The following is a 20,701-nucleotide window of genomic DNA, read 5'->3' on the forward strand; positions in this document are numbered from 1 at the left end:
GAAAGATAATGTAGAATCAAATGAAATAAAAATATTAAGTGAATCAACATGTTCCATAGAATCGCTATGGATAGAAATTCCATGCTCCAATAATAAGAAATTAGCAGTAGGGATATATTACCGACCACCTGACCAGGACAGCGATACTGACATAGAAATGCTGAGGGAGATTAGAGAGGCTACCAAAATAGAGAACTCTATAATAATGGGGGATTTTAATTACCCCCATATTGACTGGATACATGTCACCTCAGGAAGAGAAGCGGAGATAAAATTTCTCAATGGCTTAAATGACTGCTTCTTGGAGCAGCTAGTGCAGGAACCCACAAGGGGAGAGGCAATTCTCGATTTAGTCCTGAGTGGAGTGCAGGATCAGGTCCAGGATATAATTGTTACAGGACCGCTTGGGAATAGTGACCATAATATAATAACATTCAACATTCCTGTGGTGGGAAGAACACCTCAGCAGTCCAGCACCCTGGCATTTAATTTCAAAAAGGGGAATTACGCAAAAATGAGGAGGTTAGTTAAACAGAAATTAAAAGGCACAGTGACTAGAGCCAAATCCCTGAAAGCTGCATGGAAACTTTTTAAAGACACCATAATAGAGGCCCAACTTAAATGTATACCCCAAATTAAAAAACATTGCAAGAGACCTAAAAAAGAGTCACCGTGGCTTAACCACCATGTAAAAGAAGCAGTGAGGGACAAAAAGGTATCTTTTAAGAAGTGGAAGTCCAATCCTAGTGAGATAAATAGAAAGGAACATAAACACTGTCAAATCAAGTGTAAACATGTAATAAGAAAAGCAAAAAAAGATTTTGAGGAACAGCTAGCCAAAAACTCAAAAAGAAATAACAAAATGTTTTTTAAGTACATTAGAAGCAGGAAGCCTGCTAAAAAGCCTGTGGGTCCCCTAGATGATCGAGCTATGAAAGGAGCAATCAAGGACGATGAAGCCATTGCGGAGAAACTAAATGATTTCTTTGCTTCAGTCTTCACGGCTGAAGACATTGGGGAGATTCCTGAATCTGCACCGTCCTTTGTGGGTGATGAATCTGAGGAACTGTCCTGGATTGAAGTGTCATTAGAGGAGGTTTTGGACCAAATAGAAAAACTTAATGTTAACAAATCTCCGGGACCGGATGGCATTCATCCAAGGGTTCTAAAAGAACTTAAATGGGAAATTGCTGAGCTATTATCTGTGGTTTGTAACCTATCCTTTAAATCAGCTTCCGTACCTAATGACTGGAAGGTAGCCAACATGACACCAATATTTAAAAAGGGCTCTAGAGGCGATCCTGGCAATTACAGACCGGTAAGTCTAACTTCAGTACCGGGCAAATTAGTCGAAACAATAGTAAAGAATAAAATTGTGAAGCATGTAGAAGAACATAATTTGTTGGACAAAAGTCAACATGATTTCTGTAAAGGGAAATCCTGTCTTACTAATCTATTAGAGTTCTTTGAAGGGGTTAATAAACATGCGGACAAGGGGGATCCAGTAGATATAGTATACTTGGATTTTCAGAAAGCCTTTGACAAGGTCCCTCACCAAAGGCTCTTGTGTAAATTACATGGCCATGGGATAAGAGGGAAGGTCCTTTCTTGGACTGAGAACTGGTTAAAAGACAGGAAACAAAGGGTAGGAATAAATGGTAAATTTTCAGATTGTAGAGGGGTAACTAGTGGTGTACCCCAAGGGTCAGTCCTGGGACCAATCCTTTTCAACTTATTCATAAATGATCTGGAGAAAGGGGTAAGCAGTGAGGTAATAAAGTTTGCAGATGAAACCAAACTGTTTAGGACAGTCAAGACAGAAGCAGACTGTGAGGGACTCCAAGAAGATCTCACCAAACTGAGTGATTGGGCAACAAAATGGCAAATGAAATTTAATGTGGATAAGTGTAAAGTAATGCACATCGGGAAAAATAACCCCAACTATACGTACAGTATGATGGGGGCTAATTTGGCTACGACAAATCAGGAAAGAGATCTTGGAGTTATCGTGGACAGTTCTCTGAAAACTTCCACACAGTGTGCAGCGGCGGTCAAAAAGGCAAATAGGATGCTAGGAATTATTAGGAAAGGGATAGAAAATAAGACCCAGAATATCTTACTGCCCCTGTATAAAACTATGGTACGCCCACATCTTGAATACTGTGTACAGATGTGGTCTCCTCACCTCAAAAAAGATATTTTGGCCTTGGAAAGGGTTCAGAAACGGGCAACTAAAATGATTAGGGGTTTGGAATGGGTCCCATATGAGGAGAGGTTAAAGAGACTGGGACTTTTCAGTTTAGAAAAGAGGAGACTGAGGGGGGATATGATAGAGGTCTATAAAATCATGAGTGGTGTGGAGAGGGCTGATAAAGAAAAGTTATTTATTAGTTCCCATAATAGAAGAACTAGAGGACACCAAATGAAATTAATGGGTAGCAGGTTTAAAACTAATAAAAGGAAGTTCTTCTTCACACAGCGTGTTGTCAACCTGTGGAACTCCTTGCCAGAGGAGGCTGTGAAGGCTAGGACTGTAATAGAGTTTAAAGAGAAGCTGGATAAATTCATGGAGGTTAGGTCCATAAAAGGCTATTAGCCAGGGGATAAAATGGTGTCCTTGGCCTCTGTTTGTCAGAGCCTGGAGAGGGATGGCAGGAGACAAATCGCTTGATCATTGTCTTCGGTCCACCCTCTCTGGGGCACCTGGTGCTGGCCACTGTCGGTAGACAGTATACTGGGCTAGATGGACCTTTGGTCTGACCCAGTACGGCCGTTCTTATGTTCTTATGTTCTCTAACTGCATCTGTTCTGGGGTTCTTGGTGCTCTGCTACATCATTTGGTTCACACTGATTCTGTCTTATGTCCAGTTGATGCCCTCCCATAGTGATGCCAATGGGGAACTAAAGCCTGGTTGCAAAAGTCATTACTTAAAAAATGAGATGTTTCTGCCATGTTATACAAGGCAGGTGGTTGTTGACTCTGTATGGCACTTTAGACCTAGTTTGCCCAACCTATGGTTTAATGCTGAGCTTTCCAGAGAAATCTCTGTGACTCCAGGGGGTTTGCTGAGGCCACATCTAGAGTATTGTGTCCAGTTCTGGGCCCCTCCCCACTGGCATTGGAGAGGGTCCAGCGGAGGGCAACCAAAATGATTAGGGGGCTGGAGCACATCACCTCTGAGGAGAGACTGAGGGATTTGGATTTGTTTAGTCTGCAGAAGGGAAGAGTGAGGGGGGATTTGATAGCAGCCTGCAACTTCCTGAAAGGAGGTTCCAAAGAGGATGGAGAAAGGCTGTTCACAGTAGTGACAGATAGCAGAACAAGGAGCAACGGTTTCAAGTTACAGTAGGGGAGGTCTAGGTTGGATATTAGGAAAAACTATTTCACTAGGGAGGGTGGTGAAGTACTAGAATGGGTTACCTAGGGAAGTGATAGACTCTTCATCCCTAGCAGTTTTTAAGTCTCTTGACAAAGCCTTGGCTGGGTTGATTTAATTGGGATTTGGTCCTGCCAATCACCCCCACTTGTGGGATTAACATGACAGATGAAGGGGTTGTGTAGCTGGAATGTTCCTGTAGGACCGGTTTCCAGGATGCCAGACTATCCGTTCCACAGCTTTGCTCTCAGGCCCAGATTCTCAAAGGTAGTCGGGCTCCTAATTTCTAATGAAATCAATAGACATTAGGAGCTTAAACCCCTTTGAGACGTTTGGCTTTATATGCCTTGTGAATCACAGACTAGGAGAATTGGAAGAACAAAAGGAAAAAATATGTAGCACTTTAGAGACTAAATAAACTCACAGGCTGTGTCTAGACTGGCAAGTTTTTCTGCAAAATCATCTGCTTTTGTGAAAAACTTGCCAGCTGTCTACACTGGCTGCTTGAATTTCCGCAAAAGCACTGAGGATCTCGTGTAAGATTGTCAGTGCTTTTACGGAAATACTATGCTGCTCCCGTTCGGGCAAAAGTCTTTTCCCAAAAAACTTTTGCGCAAAAGGGCCAGTGTAGACAGCAGAGAGTTGTTTTCTGCAAAAAAGCCCCGATGGCAAAAATGGCGATTGGGGCTTTTTTGTGGAAAAGTGCGTCTAGATTGGCCACGATGCTTTTCCGAAAACGCTTTTAACGGAAAACTTTTCCGTTACAAGCATTTCCTGAAAGTCAGGCCAGCGTAGAGGTAGCCACGGTGCTACGTGTCTGCCGTTTCACCGCCACGGCTACCTGCGCATTGCTAGAGAACGGGACCGAGCACCGCCTCGAGCCCATGCAGAACAGTTAAGGGCTCAGGCCCAATTCTGGTTGCCACGGCAACCCCCCAAACTCCCACGTGGCGGCTAACTGACAGGCACGTGAGTCGAGACGCCATGGGGGGGGGCGAGGGAGCGCGGTTTGTGGCTCAGGGGGTCGAGGGCCGGGCCATGGCCTGGCCGTGCGCGGTGTGGGGGCGGGAAGCCGTTCGGGACACTGGGGGCGTGGCTAGGGGCGCGTGGCGGGAACCTGCCAACCCCCTCCAAGGCTGCGCGTGCTCCTCCCCCTACCTCCGGCGGCCCAGTCTGACGGCCTGGCGTGCGCGTGCTCGCGTCTCTCGTGCAAGGGCCGCCGCTGCCGCGCGGGTAAGGAGCGCGCGGGCCGAACCGGGCCTCTGCGCGCTGGGGGCGGCGGCCGGCGGCTCGGAGGCAGGGCGGGGAGCGCTGTGAACACCGCCCCTCGGCGGCCGGGTTAGGAGCCTGCGGGCAGCGCGGGCCGGCGCCTCAGCGCTGCGGGGCCGCTTCCGAATACGCGCCTGTGCGGGGCGAGTCTGCTCCGTGCGGATGGTAGGGCAGTAGGAGCGCTCCTCCAGCGGCGCCATTAGAACGGACTAGGGTTAGTCACGTCAGCTGCTTGCGTGACCTGCTATCGCAGCCAGCCTTCCTTAGGGCGAGGAAAGGAGGTGCCACGGAAATGGGGGCGGGGGCAAGGAAACATGTCCCTATGAAGGGGGGAAAGTGGGGGACTGTTGATTTGGAAGAGAGACAGCGAAGTGGGGATGAAGGTCTATGAAAATGAAGAGTGATAGAAATGGAGCCGTGTTAGTCTGGGGTAGCTGAAGCAAAATGCAGGACAATGTAGCACTGTAAAGACTAACAAGATGGTTTATTAGGTGATGAGCTTTCGTGGGCCAGACCCACTTCCTCAGATCAAATAGTGGAAGAAAATAGTCACAACCATATATACCAAAGGATACAATTTCATTTTTTTAATTGTATCCTTTGGTATATATGCTTGTGACTATGTTCTTCCACTATTTGATCTGAGGAAGCGGGTCTGGCCCACAAAAGCTCATCATCTAATAAACCATCTTCTTAGTCTTTAAAGTGCTACATAGTCCTGCTCTATGAAAATGAAGTGTTACATTGTTATGCTTATAAGAAGCACATGGAATCTTTCAAGGGCTGGGGCAATATGCCCCATTGTTAAGAATGCAATTTAAGCATTAAAATCAGAATATTTGCACACAACAATAGACATATGCCCATAGGTGTGTGCACATCTGTTCTGCAGCTGGAAGTTATAGTTACCAGTCCTTAGCATTGCTTGCTTGGCTTCATTGGCCACCTGAAGCTGCACACAAGGAGGAGAACTGGGGCCTCTGTGGAAGACCTTTATATCCTATCCATTTCCCTTTTTTTTCTTAAGGCAATGGCTAACAGCTGTTACTCTGAACTAATAGCAGCAATTTTATCAGTTATGTTTCTCGTAGTGGCATAATGAGCCCAAAATGTATGGCTACTGTTGTTCCAAATGTACCATGATAAATCTAGTGTATCCACTCCTGTCTGTACGGATTCAGCAATTTGATGTTCCTGCCCTTGCATTGTTGTGCTGTATAAAGTTTGTACTGTACTGGCTTTAATTTTTAATGCTTCTAGGTAGGGATGTTAAATGTAGATTAATTGGGTAATCGAATAGTCTATGCAGTTTACATCGACTATTTGATTAGTCAATAAGGCTGCCTCCACCTTTGAAGTGTAGCAACAGCCCCAGGGCTGTGCTACATTTCAAAGGCAAAAGTGCTGCGGGGAGCATGGGGCCAGCAGGTCCCCCACTGGCCCTGTGCTCCTTGTGGTGTTTCAAAGCGTCAGTACCACATAGAGCCCTGGGTCAGTACCCAGCTGACCCCAGGCTCCATGCGGTGCTGCCACTTTGAAATACTGTGGGGTGCCTGGTGTCAGGCTCCATGTGGTGTTTCAAAGCAGCAGCACTGAATGGACCCCAGATTCCATGCAGTGGCGCCATCGCTTTGAAATGCCACGTGGAGCCCACAGACTCTCCAACTGGCTACACGTGGCATTTCAAAGCAGCGGCACCACGTGGGGCCCAAGCTCCATGCACTGCTGCTGCTTCAAAACTCCTCCTGTTCTTGCTCACCCCTTGCTTCCTCTTTCTGATAGAGGCAGAAAGGGTGGGGGAAGCAACTAGTTGATTAGTGTGGCGACTATCCAATAAGCATTTGTTTATCAGATAGCTAGTCGTTCACATCCCTACTTTCAGGCCCACTGAGTTAAAGACTCCTATCCCAGCTCCTATCTCCCTCAATTTGGTACTGGCCAGAGGTCTCTGTTTACAAAGGGAGAAATATTTTTGTTGCAGGGAGCCATACCTATTATTAAATAAGGGAGTGCAGTATGGTGATGTGATGTGGCCATGTAATAGATCATTTTTTGTCTAGGTAATTGCAATATGTAGAGTAATCATTGGTGCCACATTAGTGGGTGGTTGCCTCTTAAGTAAATGTGGATAGGCTCTTTCATGAGTGAACGGCTGCTTAAAAGTAACACTTATGTTTCCCACAAAAACTATTTTGTTTACCTACCCTGAGATTCTATGCAACTTTAATGGCACAGACATAAAGGGTGGAAAAGTGCATGAACAGGGTTCACAAAACGGATTAAAATCTACGAATGGTCTTAGAGACACAATCATGTGGCCATGAGCCTTGCTGATTGTTAGCCCAGGCTCGCAAATAACTTTTGCGACAGGCCAGTATAGGGTGATGTTAGGCATAGTAGAGGTGTAAAGGGGTAACCCCTTAACCAGTAAGCATTGCCTTACCAGTATGCTTGTCAGGCTAAGCACGCTGTACGTGGGGGTGCTCCAGCCCAGCCAAAGCAGCTCATTGCCCGCAGTATGACACAGTGGGCTGGTTAACCAGTTAAATATATAATTTAACTGGTTAATGTTTTAAATGGGATTTTATATCCCTGATATATTTAAACCATTGTATCCCCAGTGTGCATGCACTGTCCCTGAGCCCCAAACGTTTATAAATATTCCCAAGAATAATACCTTTGTACTTAGCAGATTCCTGGCAGGATTCCCCTGATGGGATCAAGTAGTGTTCAAGTAAACATCTATTGGGGTGCAGGAATTTGCATAGTCCTTGGACTCCTACACATCTCTGGTCCATGCCTGTAACAAACAGAAACAGATTAGGGAAAACAGTTTTATCCATGAAACATGAACCCATCTGAGTTTGTAGTCTTTTTTTAATACAGTACACTAGTGGGTTAACACTCAACAATGGGGTAGAGGCCTGTCCATTTGGAGTCCAGAGTGTGATCTTTGTTTCCTCTTATTTTTTTAGATGCATTACTGACCTCCTGTAGCTCACAGTCAGTGGCTTGTATCACCATAGGGAATGCGGAGCCCCCTATTGTTGCCTGTCCTCCCATCCCAGATCCCATGGTAATTCCTGAGGCTGCATCCTCGGGGGATGGGGTGCCATGGAGGGGACAGAATGGGGGGAAGGGATGAGGTGTGGGTGACAGGAATGGACAGGTCCCACTTGGTTTGCCAGGACTCCCTGGGCCAAATTGCACAACTGCACTGTTCGGGGGTGGCTCGTGGGCCGGGAGGTTTGAGACCCCGCTGTAGGGTGTTCCCCAGAATCTCTAGTGAGGCTTTTGGGATCAGTTATGAACTTCATCTGCTGCTCAAACAGAATCTGATATGGCTGGACATTTGACCTTAGCCTGTCATCGTAGTCGATGACAGCCAGGACCAAGGGCAGCTTTTTCAGGCCAGTTCTTACCAGCGTGTTCTACCTCTTTTTGCAATGCATCCTTAATGGTGAAGCAAAATGCAGGACAATGTAGCACTTTAAAGACTAACAAGATGGTTTATTAGATGATGAGCTTTCGTGGGCCAGACCCACTTCCTCAGATCAAATAGTGGAAGAAAATAGTCACAACCATATATACCAAAGGATACAATTAAAAAAAAATGAACACTTATGAAAAGGACAAATCACGTTTCAGAACAGGAGGGGGATGCGGGGGGGGGGGGGAGGAAGGAAGGTAAGTGTCTGTGAATTGATTATATTAGAGGTGGGGAGAGTGGGATGTTTGTGAGCTAATAGTATTAGAGGTGATAATTGGGGAAGCTATCTTGGTAATGGGTAAGATAGTTTGAGTGTTTGTTCATTCCTTCTCCGAGAGTGTCGAATTTTAACATGAATGACAGTTCAGAGGATTCCCTTTCAAGTGCAGATGTAAAAGGTCTTTGTAGCAGAATGCAGGTGGTTAAGTCATTGAGAGAGTGTCCTTTCTGGTTAAAATGGCAAGAAACTGTTTTTTCTTTGTGATCTTGTCTGATATCTGTTTTGTGGGCATTAGGGTGTCATTCATTCACCTTAATGATGACAAGTGGGTCTGGCCCACAAAAGCTCATCACCTAATAAACCATCTTGTTAGTCTTTAAAGTGCTACATAGTTCTGTCTTTTGTTTCAACAATGACTGTCAGGTATTGAAATCCTGTTTTTACTCCTTGGTAGTTAATCAGTTTAAATTCTGTAATTCTAACTCCAGAGTGATATCTGGGCACTCATGTTTATTTCTTTTTTTCAGTGAAAGCATGTGTCAACATATCTGGTTTGGACAGCTTCAGTTGTGACTCTGTTAACTAGAATGAGAGGCCACTGAGCCATGCAGGTATTAGAAATCTTAGCTCTCGTCAGTTTATTTGAGAGAATATATTTAGGGGAAGTGTGGATACTTTAGATGGTGATGGAAGCTGTGCCAATGAGTGGCTCAAAGGACTGTTCTGCCCAGACAGCTACTAGGAATTCATGTTCATAAGGATCAACATTTTATTGTGCACCCTGTAATTTTCTTTCTTCATAAGCTACTTGCACCACTTTGCCTTCATTATTTTGCAGTAGAGTAGCTACTAGTGCTAAGGAGCTTCAGGGGATAGCTGAGTTAGTCTGTTACAAAAAAAACAACAACAAATGGTCTGGTAGCACTTTATAGACCAGTGGTTCCCAACCTTTGAAGGTTGTCAGGCGCCAGGGGGCATGGCTGTTCGCCCGCCGGGCGCCAGGGGGCGTGGCCATTCCTCCCCCCCCATAGCCGCATGCCCGTGGCCAGCGCTCGCCCTGCCAAGCGTCGCGCGCCCGGGGCCGGCGCTCCCCCTGCCAAGCGCCGGCGCCCAGGGCCGGCGCTCCCCCCACCAAGCGCCGCGCGCCCGGGGCCGGCGCTCCCCCTGCCAAGCGCCGCGCGCCCGGGGTCGGCGCTCCCCCCGCCATGCGCCGCGCTCCCGGTGGCCGGCGCTCCACCCGCCATGCGCCCGGTGCCAGGCCAGCCCCGAGCACCTGGCGGGCGCATGGAAATGCCCCCGCGGGCGGCAAGGCGCCCGCGGGCACCGTGTTGGGGACCACGGTTATAGACTAACAAAACATGTAGAGGGTATCATGAGCTTTCATGGGCACAGCCCACTTCTTCAGATGACCAGAGTTATGAGTAGGGAATATGAAAACTTGAAATAAATAGGAAGGGGGGGGGGAGGAAGAAGGGTGAGAGACAGAGCATCATTAAGTATCTGGAGAATGGGTACTTAAACCTAAGTAGATCAAAGTAAATAGATGCTAAGACAGGAAGGATACCACTCACAGAGCTGTTAGCACCTTCAGTAGTTATGAGGTAGCAGCAAGCTAGATACCAAATGGCTTTTGAGGCTGCTTTTTGCTTTAATGCAGTGTTTCTCAACCAGTGGTATGAGTACCCTTAGGGGTACTTGAGAGAGGTCTGGGGGAGGGGGGTACATCTGCACCAGTATTTCCCAATTTTATTTGGCCACAGAACTCTTTTAAACTTGAAAGAATTTTGCAGAAGCCCTAGTAACAGTCTAATATATGGAGCTGAAAAAGTAGACCACAAATAAGTAAGGATAATAAAAAACAAATGCTAAACAAGATCATGAGATCAACATTTAGTTTAATTACACATTTAAAAACAAAAATCACATAATATTAATTATTTTTTTAAATCATGAAATGTTATTGTAATGGAATTTTCTCGTGGAACCCTTATTTTCACTTCGTGGAACCCCAGGGTTCTGCAGAATGCCATTTGAGAAACACTGGTCTATACAACTGAAATTTGGAGAACTGAATTTTTGTTTTAAGTTTTACAGTGTTTTATTGATTTTGTACTGTTTACACCAAAAAATTTCATCGCCCTTCCGGCTACGATTAAGTTGTTTAAACAAATGTGTTGCAATGGTAGAAAAAAATTGTGTCTGAAACCCGTAGGCACTGGAGGTACTTATACATTTTTTTTTGAAAAGGCAGTACTTTATAAAAAAAAGATTGAGAAACACTGCTTTAATGTACTTAGGGTTGAATCCTTTTTGAGTCCCCATTCCCATTGAGTCTTTTTCTTTAACGGTTTCCGTAAAAGAAAGTGAATTCAGCATACTTGTAAATATGTTGTTATAGAAAATTAAACCTCCTAGCAATACTCAAAGTGTGTATATAAAGGGGGGCTGGCTTTTCTAGCAGCGCTTTTATTTTTCAGTGGTCTATTTGCTGTCCCCCTCTTCCAATTGCTATACCCAGGGATGCTTAGGCTATGTCTCTACTGGAAAGGTTTGGAGACAAAAGTGCTGCTGACATACAAAAGCTAGGGGCGGGGGGCGGGGAGGAAGGACGGACTGGTCAAACCAGTTTTTCTGCCTCCCATTGTTGATCTTTCAAAGCCGAGTTGCTAGCAACTTTTTGATTAAGGATGTCATTGTGGATCAGAAGCAGCAAGGGGTGAGAGGGAGCAAGAGCTGGTGCCTGTGTGGAGTTTGCTTTAAGCAGGTTCTCCACAAGTACCATATCTGCCTCCCATCCCCCTCACTGATAGAGAGGGAGCAGCACAGAAGGTGAGGGGGGCAGGCTGCATCTGATACATGCAGGAAGACGGGAAGGAGCCTTGTCAGCTCCACAGACCCACCTGCCCCTCCCCTTGCTGCCTCCTGCATCAGAGGCAGCAGTGTGGGGGAGGCTGCTGCGAAACAGCCTTTATCTGCGATGGTCTAAGCTCACCGCTGATGGAGGATGGTCCACGGCAGCAGCCCATGTCTGCAGGGAGTAGCTCGGACCAGCCTCTGTCCGCAGCAGGCCCAGGCTCGCTGCGGACAGAGGCTGCTCTGTGGAAGGTGGAACAGCTTTGCATCAGTCTCACCCCCTTGCCTCCCAGCAGCAGCCACTGTCCATGGGGACCTTGGACCCTCACGGACAGGGGCTGGTGCCACCCCACGCTGTTGCCTTTGGTTTTTAAACTGGCTCCCCTCGTGGACTGGCTCCCGCTTGCCCTCCTGATACGGAGGCATTAGCGCGGGATGGCAGGGTCTCCCGGGAGTAGGGACAGTAGTGCACTGGCTGCTGGCCCCACCCCCAGGGATTATGAAATAGTTGTATAACCGATTAGATTTCATGTGGTTATACAACTATTCAATTACACTATATCTAACATCCCTACTTTCGACAGAGCAAAGCACTCTGGATAAGCATCCCATAAAGCAGTGTTGTAGGAAGGCAGTGCTGATCGCTGTGCTTCTTGGGATTCCCTCATAGGTCTGCGAGCCCTCTGTGCTAAGAAAGATCAAAACAGCACCTTAGTATCTCCAGCCTTCCCCCTGTAGCATCAGTCTGCCTGCTGCTGTGTTCCTAGCAAAACAGGAGAATTCCAATTATTTGTTTTTCCCCCCAAACAGAACAGCTGGCTCAGCTATTAGATACTTCCTGAAGCTTTGAAAGGGGAGGGACACATCCCTGCAAGGCAGCAGAGGTCACAAAACCGAGCACAGCCATCAGGGCAGCCATTGTGAGATATTGGTGCAAGACACTTCTTCCAACAAAAGAAACAGCAGAGTCTACACTGGCTCTTTACCCATAATAAAGAGAGTGGAAAAGAAGAAAGTTCCTTGCAGAGCTGGAAGTTTGTTGTCGTCAAACTGGTTGTTTTTCCCCAAAAAAGTAGCATTGCAGTGTAAACATTCACTGTTTTGTTGCTAAAAGGCAGGTTTTGGCAACAAAACATGCCAGTGCAGACAGGGCCTAAGCTGAGCCTGGAGCTGGAAGTTGAAGATTTGCCAGTTATTACTGATTTTTGTTTTCCGTAAGCAGTGTTTTTACAAGGATAAACACAAGAGCTCACCCAATGAATTTAATACACAGCCAGTTTAAAGAAACAGAAGGAAGTGCTTCACAAAACACACAGACAACCTGTGGAACTCCTGTCATAGATTGCTGAGAGAGTCAAAAGCACAAGTTGGTTAAAAAGAGTACTAGATATGTTCATAGGGTATAGGTTCATCAATGGTTATTAGCTAGGAAGGCCATGGGTGCAACTTGGTTATTTATGTCCCAAAGCCTTTGGCTGCCAGAAGTTTGAGACTGAATGACAGAAAATGGATCAAAAATGCCTTGTTTGGTTCATTGCCTCTGAAGCATCGGGCATCAGTAACGGTCAGAAGTCAGGATAGGGGGCCAGATGGACCATTGGTTTCACTTAGTATGACCATTTTTATTTTCTCCTGGAAAGTTGTCTTGTGGCACTGCTTCATGCTACATCAGCCCTACATCATGGGATGAAAGTTTTTCACAGCCTCAGGTGATTTAGTTAGATCAACCTAATTTTTAGGTATAAACTAGGCCTTAATGTTTTAGTTTTGGTTTTTTTTTAAATCAGCAAGGTCTGAAAAAAACTATACAACTGTAAAATGTGTAAATTCCGCATAACTGTATTTTTTTCATCTTTATACCTCACTGAAAACTTTCTTATGCCTAATGTTCACAGGCTGCTCAGCAACACACAAACAAAAGGAGATACTGTCAATCCATTTAGGCCTATTCTTTCTTTTACATACCTTTATGGTTTGTGAAAGGAAGGTGGTTGATTCTGTTTTTATAGTGACATTGTTCTGTGTTTTTAAGATTAATGTTGGGGTTATTCATGTGCTTAAATAATGTCCGGCTCAGACAGACAGTATCTACCCTATTAGATTATGGGATCACACTAGCTGTGTTGTTTTGCATGCTGTCATGATTTCTTTGACCCCTATCACTGTATATCTAAGTCTGAGCCCTCCCATTAGGTAGGAAAGCGTTATCCCCATTTTACAAATCCGGCTACCAAGGCACATTGCACCTGGGAGCAAGACTTCCAGCATGGTTAGAAAGACTTGCATTAGTAGGGCTTGTGCTAGCACAGGAAAAATAGCAGTGTAGGCTTTGTGGCTTCAGAAGAAATTGGGGCTAGCAACCTAAGCAAAGACCAGGGAGTCAGGTCATCTTGAAAGCCTGGGATGCTAAATCCACACTGCTCTTTTTAGCATGCTTGCTTGTGTGAACCTTTCTACCCAGATTATGACGCCCTCTCACAGCTTTACTGCAGACATCCTCTAAGTCTCTTTGTGTATGTATGCTCTGGAACTGGAGTATATCCTGAAGGTTTCAGACAAGATTATATGAGTGACTAGCCTAGCTGTGCATCTATACTCTGACTTACATTGTGGTAACTTAATCAGGGTAATGCCAGTATGTCTTGCTGAGCTGGAAGTTATACATCCAGCTTCAGACCATCATAGGAGGTCTGTGGTGACTGTGAAACAAGTATATGTTGAACCTTTTTTGGTTGATCTCTATTAAACCTAGTGCCTTAACTTCAAAACCATGCCCCACATGAATTCTCCCCTATCTTCCCTCCCCCCCCAAATATTACCTTTCTATATTAGCTAGATAACTTTTACTAGCTAGTTAGCATGAGGGGAATACAAGACAGTGTATTTTCTGACTAAAAAGCGATGCACTTTTGTGAAAGAGAGCATCCAGACTGCGTGGAAACTCTCTCGAACGTAAGCACTGATTGGTATGAATAGAATGGCTACCAAGGCACCTGTGCTTTTTCCTCTTTTGTCTTTTTGCACACAAAAAAAATCCCTTTTCCCCATCCACACATGCCTTTTTACGAAAGAACTCTTTCGCAAAAAGGCATTCTTCCTCATAGAAAGAGGAATACTAATTGTGCAAAAACCTCTCTGAACTTTCATTTTATTTGCGCAAAAACGCGCTTGAAGTGTGGGTGCTCCGTGAGTTTTTGTTGAAAAATGGCCGTTTTTGTTGAAAAATGGCCGTTTTTCCACAAAAGGTCTGTACTGTAGACATAGCCTAACAAATGGGAACACTGGCAGCCTACTGGCTTAGTTGTTAAGTTTCTACTCAGCCTCATGGACACTCCTAGGGGAATTCTGTGTCTCAAAATGCAAAATTCTTCATATTTTGTCAAAATAATGCAATATGACGTCAGTTTCACTTTTTTTCAGTTTAAATACGTTACTAAAAAACCTAAATAAAAAAAATCACAACTTTTCTGCATTCCCTAAACACTTGAAAGTTAAATTTCAAATACTTTTGCATTTTTTAAGTGGATAAGTAAAATACAGCCTGAGTTGTAATCTAACCTCATTGTGTCTTTCTGGCACAGGATAAAAAAGAAGAAAGCGCATTGACCTTCCTAGCTCAGGATTGCATTACTGTCATTTATAAAATAAAATTCCTTTATACCTCTCTGGAAAGTTAAAGGAGCTTTAATTAATTAAGAGATCTTCCACAAAAACTTCTTGCACAAGAGCACGTCCACACTGCAAAAGCACATCAGAGCCAGCTTCACACAGCCTTACATGTCCAAGCTCTGATGTTTTCCTCCCTTCCTCTTTTATGCACAGGCAGGAAAGTGTGCATGCCGACAGAGGCATGTAAAATAGGCTACCCGACATAGTCAATGAAGCAGGGATTTAAATATCCCCGGCTTCATTAAAATAAAAATGGCCACTGCGCTGTGCAGGCTCAGCTGATCGTCGGCACAGCGCATGAGTCAAGATGCGGATCGGTCTACAAAGGAAGCCTTTGTTGACCGCTCCCTTATGCCTCTTGAAACAACGATCAGCTGAGCCGGCACAGGATGGCAGCCATTTTTATTTTAATGAAGCCGGAGATATTTAGATCCCCGCTTCATTGACTGTCGGGTAGCCTATTTTACATGCCTCTGTCGGCAGAGGCATGTAGTCTAGACATACCCTTAATGTCTCTCCACAGGTGGACACAGCCACACCCAGCCTCCTTCCTCTCCCTTCATGGTGAGCTGCTCTCTGCTGTCACTGTACCTAGCAGGCTGCTCAGAAAGGAGTATGCCCCTCGGATTTCTTTGCTTCTGTAGGGAAGCCAAGAAATCTGCAGAAGGAACGCAGTGGTGCAGAATTCCTCCAGAAGTAGTATATACATTGGGTCAAAATGGAAGTTTTAATCCAAAACTGTGTAACTTTAAATTTCACTTTTATACTGAGTATTTTTCCCTTCTCATTCTGGAGCACAACCTCTAGCACTAAACAAGTTGAAATACCTATTTTTTTCCTAAACTGTACAAATGTATTTTCTGTGTAGTTTTTTTTTTAATTTGTGTATTTTCTTATGGTTGGGAAGGTGTCACTGGTTCAGCTCATGTAACCCCTTTTTCTTTTCTTTTCTTTTCCTTTCCTTGTTCTTCCCCTCCTCCCCAGATTGTGGGTCAGTCCAAGAATGAACAAATGTATGAAGCCTTATGTTGTGCAGACCACAAATCTTGAAAAATTCAGCCCTGTGATTCTTGCTGAAGTTGAGAAGCTCTTTGAGAAGAAGTTCTCATATACAAAATCACCAGAAAGTGAATGGCAACTGCCAGATTCCAGTGAGATATTTACCTGCAATCACAAAGAATTCAGTGCCCTCCTTGCTCTGAAGGACTCCATGAATGAAGTAAAAAACCAACTGAGTGATAAAAAATTGGATGCATGGCATCAGCACACTTCCTTCACCAATAAAGCAGGGAAAATCATTCCTCATGTGAAGAGATCTGTGAATGCTGAGCTGTGTACTCAGGCTTGGTGCAAGTTCCATGAGATTCTGTGCAGTTTCCCCCTTCTCCCAAAAGAAGCTCTTCAGAATGGGGAACTTAATACTGTTCATCTCTGTGAAGCACCTGGTGCTTTTATAGCCAGTCTCAATCACTACTTGAAATCCCATCACATCCCTTGTGATTGGAACTGGGTAGCCAATACCCTCAACCCGTATCATGAAGCAAATGACACTCTTGTGATGATTATGGATGACCGACTTATTGCAAATACATTGCCATGGTGGTATTTTGGACCAGATAATACGGGGGATGTGATGACACTGAAACATCTAACTGGACTTCAGCACTTCATAAGTAATATGTCCACTGTTCACTTGGTAACTGCTGATGGGAGTTTTGATTGCCAAGGAAATCCAGGTGAACAAGAAGCCCTTGTCTCACCTCTGCATTACTGTGAAACAGTCACTGCTTTAATGACCCTCAGCAATGGTGGCTCCTTTGTTTTAAAGATGTTCACTTTGTTTGAACATTGTTCTGCCAATCTGCTTTTTCTGCTAAATTGTTCCTTCGAGGAGGTCCATGTCTTTAAACCTGCCACTAGCAAACCTGGGAACTCAGAAGTCTATGTGGTTTGTCTTCATTACATGGGCAGAGAGGCAATCCATCCTTTGCTGTCCAAGATGATTCAGAACTTTGGAACAGAAATGGTTAACAAAGCCCTCTTTCCCGAACATGTGATTCCAGAATCTTTCCTTAAAAAACATGAAGAATGCTGTGTGTTCTTTCACAAGTACCAAATAGAGACTATATCGGAGAATATCCGACTCTTTGAGTGCATGGGGGAAGCAGAACAAGTAAAGCTGAACAACTTAAGGGACTGTACAGTGGAATTTTTTATGCAAAGATTCAACCTGAAACACATTACAAGAAATAACTGGCTAGTGAAGAAATCTCATGTAGGCTGCAGCATAAATGCAAAATGGTTTGGACAGAGGAACAAGTATTTTAGTTCATACAATGAAAGAAAGATGCTGGAATCCCTCACATGGGATGAGAAGGTGGCCAAAGGCTATCTTAACCATTGGGCTGAAGAGCATGCTTTAGGTGATGCTGGGAAAAGCTGCATTTTGGAAGGCTCATCCTGTAACCTTGAATACAATTTATGGTACATCCTGGAGGGAAGGAAGCTGCCAGGAGTAAAATGCTCTCCATTCTGTGATGGTGAGGTCTTGAAGAATCTCAACGAAGCCATCAAAGAATCATTAGTAGGCAGACTAAGAGCTAGTTCCTTCTCCAAACGAACACATGAGTGGTGTCATTCTTGCAGTGTTCTTACTGAGGCACTGATATTATCTCAGTTGTCCAGCCTTACTAAGTACCATCAGAAGGTACCAAATGAAGGATGCAGTGACCAAATCAAGTGTCTTGTGGTAGGCTTTCCGTCTCTTTGTGACCTCAAAAGCCAGTGCAATATGGAAGTTAGGCTTCTGGAATCAGCCACACTCTTGACTTTCAGCTGTTCTTTGCTTCATGATGGAGAGCCAAAATATCAGCAGCATCTTTTAGACTGTATCCTATGTGCATTTAATCAACTTCAACTGGGAGATGCTTTGATTCTCCCTGTTCTTTCTTGTTTTACACGATTCACAGCTGGCTTGATTTTTGTACTGCATGGCTGTTTCAGCTACATCTCTTTTGCATGTCCCATAGCCTCTGAACCTCTAGGGACCAATGCAGTTTTGTTGTGTATTGGCTATCAAGGTCTTCCGGAGCCAGTTGTTGAGTACCTGCAGCATCTGAATAAACTAATGAGCTCTTTGCTCAACTCAGAATCTCCTCAGCAGGTTTTACAGTTTGTTCCGATAGAAATGCTTTTGAAAGGCATGCTGCTGGAGTTTTTATGGGATTTGAATACTGCTATTGCGAAGAGACAGCTCCATTTAATTGTACAAGTTGAGCAGCAACAAATGCAGAGAAATCTTTAATTTTAGTGATTCTTTAATCAGTTTGGTACACGCCAGTGAAGTGAAATAACATTACAGTTCTTAATTTGTTAATTTTTCTTTTGCTAGTGTGAATATAATTTCATTTTAAAACTGAGAATTATTTTAATTTTGGTATCTAATTTTGCGTGGCCCAGTAGCATTATCTGTTGCCATACATCCTGTAAGCGTGGGCTTTATTTTACCTGATGGAGAGATTGTGAGGCAAAATAAAGGTCTGCAATTTTGGAGAAAGAGTAATTCTTCTAGATAATACCTCTGTGTCTTTGTACAGTCTTGTCTGACCTCATCTAGGTGGTCTTCCCTTAATAGTCAACCTCACAATCTCTATACTTATGTTGAGAGATCTGAAAGAAGCTTAATTGATGCCACTGCTTATCAGCCAATAGATGCTGCAGTTGGGTGACTCTTTCCTAGTTAGACCCCCTTCACATTGTTACACTCTTGTTAATCCCAGAGTTCTGAGGATCCAACTGTGATTTTCAAACTTGGTAACTGACAACATTTCCAAGTTTTCTAACCTTTCCTTTTGATCAAAAAGAGGCTGAAATATCTCTAGAATTTGCTGAATATACCTCCATATTGAGATAAATATATGATTTAAGTCAGAAATTCAGTTTTATAAGCTGTTGCCTGATCTGATCTGAAACCATGCTGGTGAAGGCATCAGTTTTTCAAAAATGACTATCTAGTGGATTTGGATGCTTCAACTTCTGTTGCCTAACTCTTTACATGCTTAAAGAAAATTGACTTTTCAGAGGCCAGCGCACCACCACCATTTTCTGAAATGATAATCAATATCATTTATAACATACCACCAGGTAGGCCCAAGGACAAATGTAAAGCACAAAGGAAAATGGCTTCCTTATCAGGAATTTTGTGATTGCAGAATCCCAATTTACAGATCCCTGCTTTTCAGCAGGCATAGGAGGGAGTCAAAACTCATGGGTTGTCTATTCCTATCTATGAAATTGACTTGATGCCTGTCCTTCAACAAGTCACTTAACCTCCCTATACTCCCAATTCCCCATCAGTATAATGGCTATATTACTGTTTGAGTCTCCAAAGCTTCAAGGATTCATTTAAAAAAATATCTTGATAACTGCCTATTTTTGTCTGTTATGGTAGCTGTCAGCAGGTGACCCGTAACTACTGGTTTTAATTAGAAATATTAAGTGCTGTTTTTAAAAAACAAAAAGTCTGTCTCTCTCTCTCAAAGTTTGAAGCATGGAACTGAGAAAGATAAATGAAACTCTTTAGAAAGTAATAGAGAGGTAGCTGTGTTAGTCTGAGCTTGCTAAAACAAAAGGAAAAACTATGTAACACTTTAAAGACTAACAAAATGGTTATTGCCTATTATTACCTATTAAGTCATCTTGTTAGTCTTTAAAGTGCTACATAATTTTCCTTACTCTTTAGAAAAAGTGTTACTAGATTTGATCTTCTAGGAGTAAAATGAAAGAGAAAATAAGTAATTGACACTCTCTCTGTAAGGAAAATCAGATTTTACTTTTTCATATTGCTCCTTTTAAGATGTCATTTAGAGATCTACTTCATATCCATTAAAACTGAATCTCCAAGATTCTAATTTACACGGAAGATTCGCTCAGAGAGAGAGAAATGGTATTTAAATGGGAGACTTATGGATTTAATGTTGTTATTAAATTATATAAATGAGTGTGTAAGGGGAGAAATGGGTTGGTAAAAGAAAAGACTGCCTCCTGATTAAATATGTCACCTCATGAAAGCACTTCAGATACCCTATATTATGTAATTAGATTACCAGCGGGGATTAAAAACGCTGTTCAACTTCTTTCTTTGGTGATGCTTTGCACTTAAGTTTTTCTTGTCACTTCGGTAGGAGCAGATTGTAATGCAGCTAACATTTTGTTTTTTTTGTTTGTTGTGTTTGAAGGTCTGTGAGTTAATAGCTGAAGTCTGACTCATTTTATAACATTCAATCACATTTCTAAAACAACATAGAAGCAGATCTGTTTGGCCTCTGCTTCCCCACAGATTCTTGAATTGGTCGCTGTCCATTTTAACTTACTTAAATGAACTTTCTGTCCTTGCCATGTGGAGATGGACAGCCTGGCCTCCTCTCAATCACAGGCAAGCAAAACATTTCAGCAGATCTTGGAGATCAAGAGATGAGAGGCAGTAAGAGCCTTGAGGCTTGCTGCCTCTCTAGTAAGTGATTCTGAAAGTTTAGGAAACTTTTGTAAAGACCTGGAAACAGACTGGCTAATGTAGTGAGGAGGGCTTTAAACTAGGTTCAACGGGGACATATGAGCAAAGCCCATGGGTAAGTGGAGAACATGGAGACCTGGGAGATGGGTTGGAAATAGGAGGGAGCGTGGGCTATAATGGCAGAGAGAAAGGAGGGTCAGGGCAAAACTGGGAGGCACGGTCAAATCAGTATCTTAGATGCCTATATACAAATGCGAGCAGTATGGGTAATAAGCAGGAAGAACTGGAAGTGCTAATAAATAAGTGTAATT

The 20,701-nt window shown here is 43.8% G+C and overlaps 2 protein-coding genes across 6 annotated transcripts in view; both read left to right on the top strand.

Annotated features, from left to right (window-relative positions):
• The first annotated feature begins 4,486 nt into the window (after positions 1-4,486).
• CMTR2 (cap methyltransferase 2) lies at positions 4,487-18,434 on the top strand. Of its 4 annotated transcripts, none has more exons than XM_075940650.2 (3): positions 4,559-4,610; positions 8,884-8,967; positions 15,863-18,434. In XM_075940650.2, exon 3 carries the CDS (start codon positions 15,882-15,884, stop codon positions 18,180-18,182), a length of 2,301 nt encoding a protein of 766 aa, XP_075796765.2. In that variant the 5' UTR covers positions 4,559-4,610; positions 8,884-8,967; positions 15,863-15,881; the 3' UTR covers positions 18,183-18,434. The 4 variants fall into 4 exon arrangements, with proteins under 4 accessions (XP_075796764.2, XP_075796765.2, XP_014427495.3 ...); XM_006120068.5 differs by lacking the exon at positions 4,559-4,610 and adding an exon at positions 7,669-7,722; XM_075940649.2 differs by lacking the exon at positions 8,884-8,967 and having other exon boundaries at positions 4,487-4,610.
• HYDIN (HYDIN axonemal central pair apparatus protein) overlaps positions 4,573-20,701 on the top strand; it is a 389,432-nt gene continuing 373,303 nt past the window's right edge. The window contains exons 1-2 of one of the 2 annotated variants that reach the window (XM_089781371.1): positions 4,573-4,610; positions 8,884-8,967. The gene's annotated coding sequence lies outside the window, so the exon portion shown is untranslated. Of the gene's footprint in view, positions 4,611-4,844; positions 4,861-8,883; positions 8,968-20,701 lie in introns of those variants that run through there. The other variant, XM_089781372.1, reaches the window with a different exon arrangement.

This window comes from Pelodiscus sinensis, chromosome 12, assembly GCF_052426305.1.
Source record: "Pelodiscus sinensis isolate ZL-2025 chromosome 12, ASM5242630v1, whole genome shotgun sequence".
Lineage (NCBI taxonomy): Eukaryota > Metazoa > Chordata > Testudines > Trionychidae > Pelodiscus > Pelodiscus sinensis.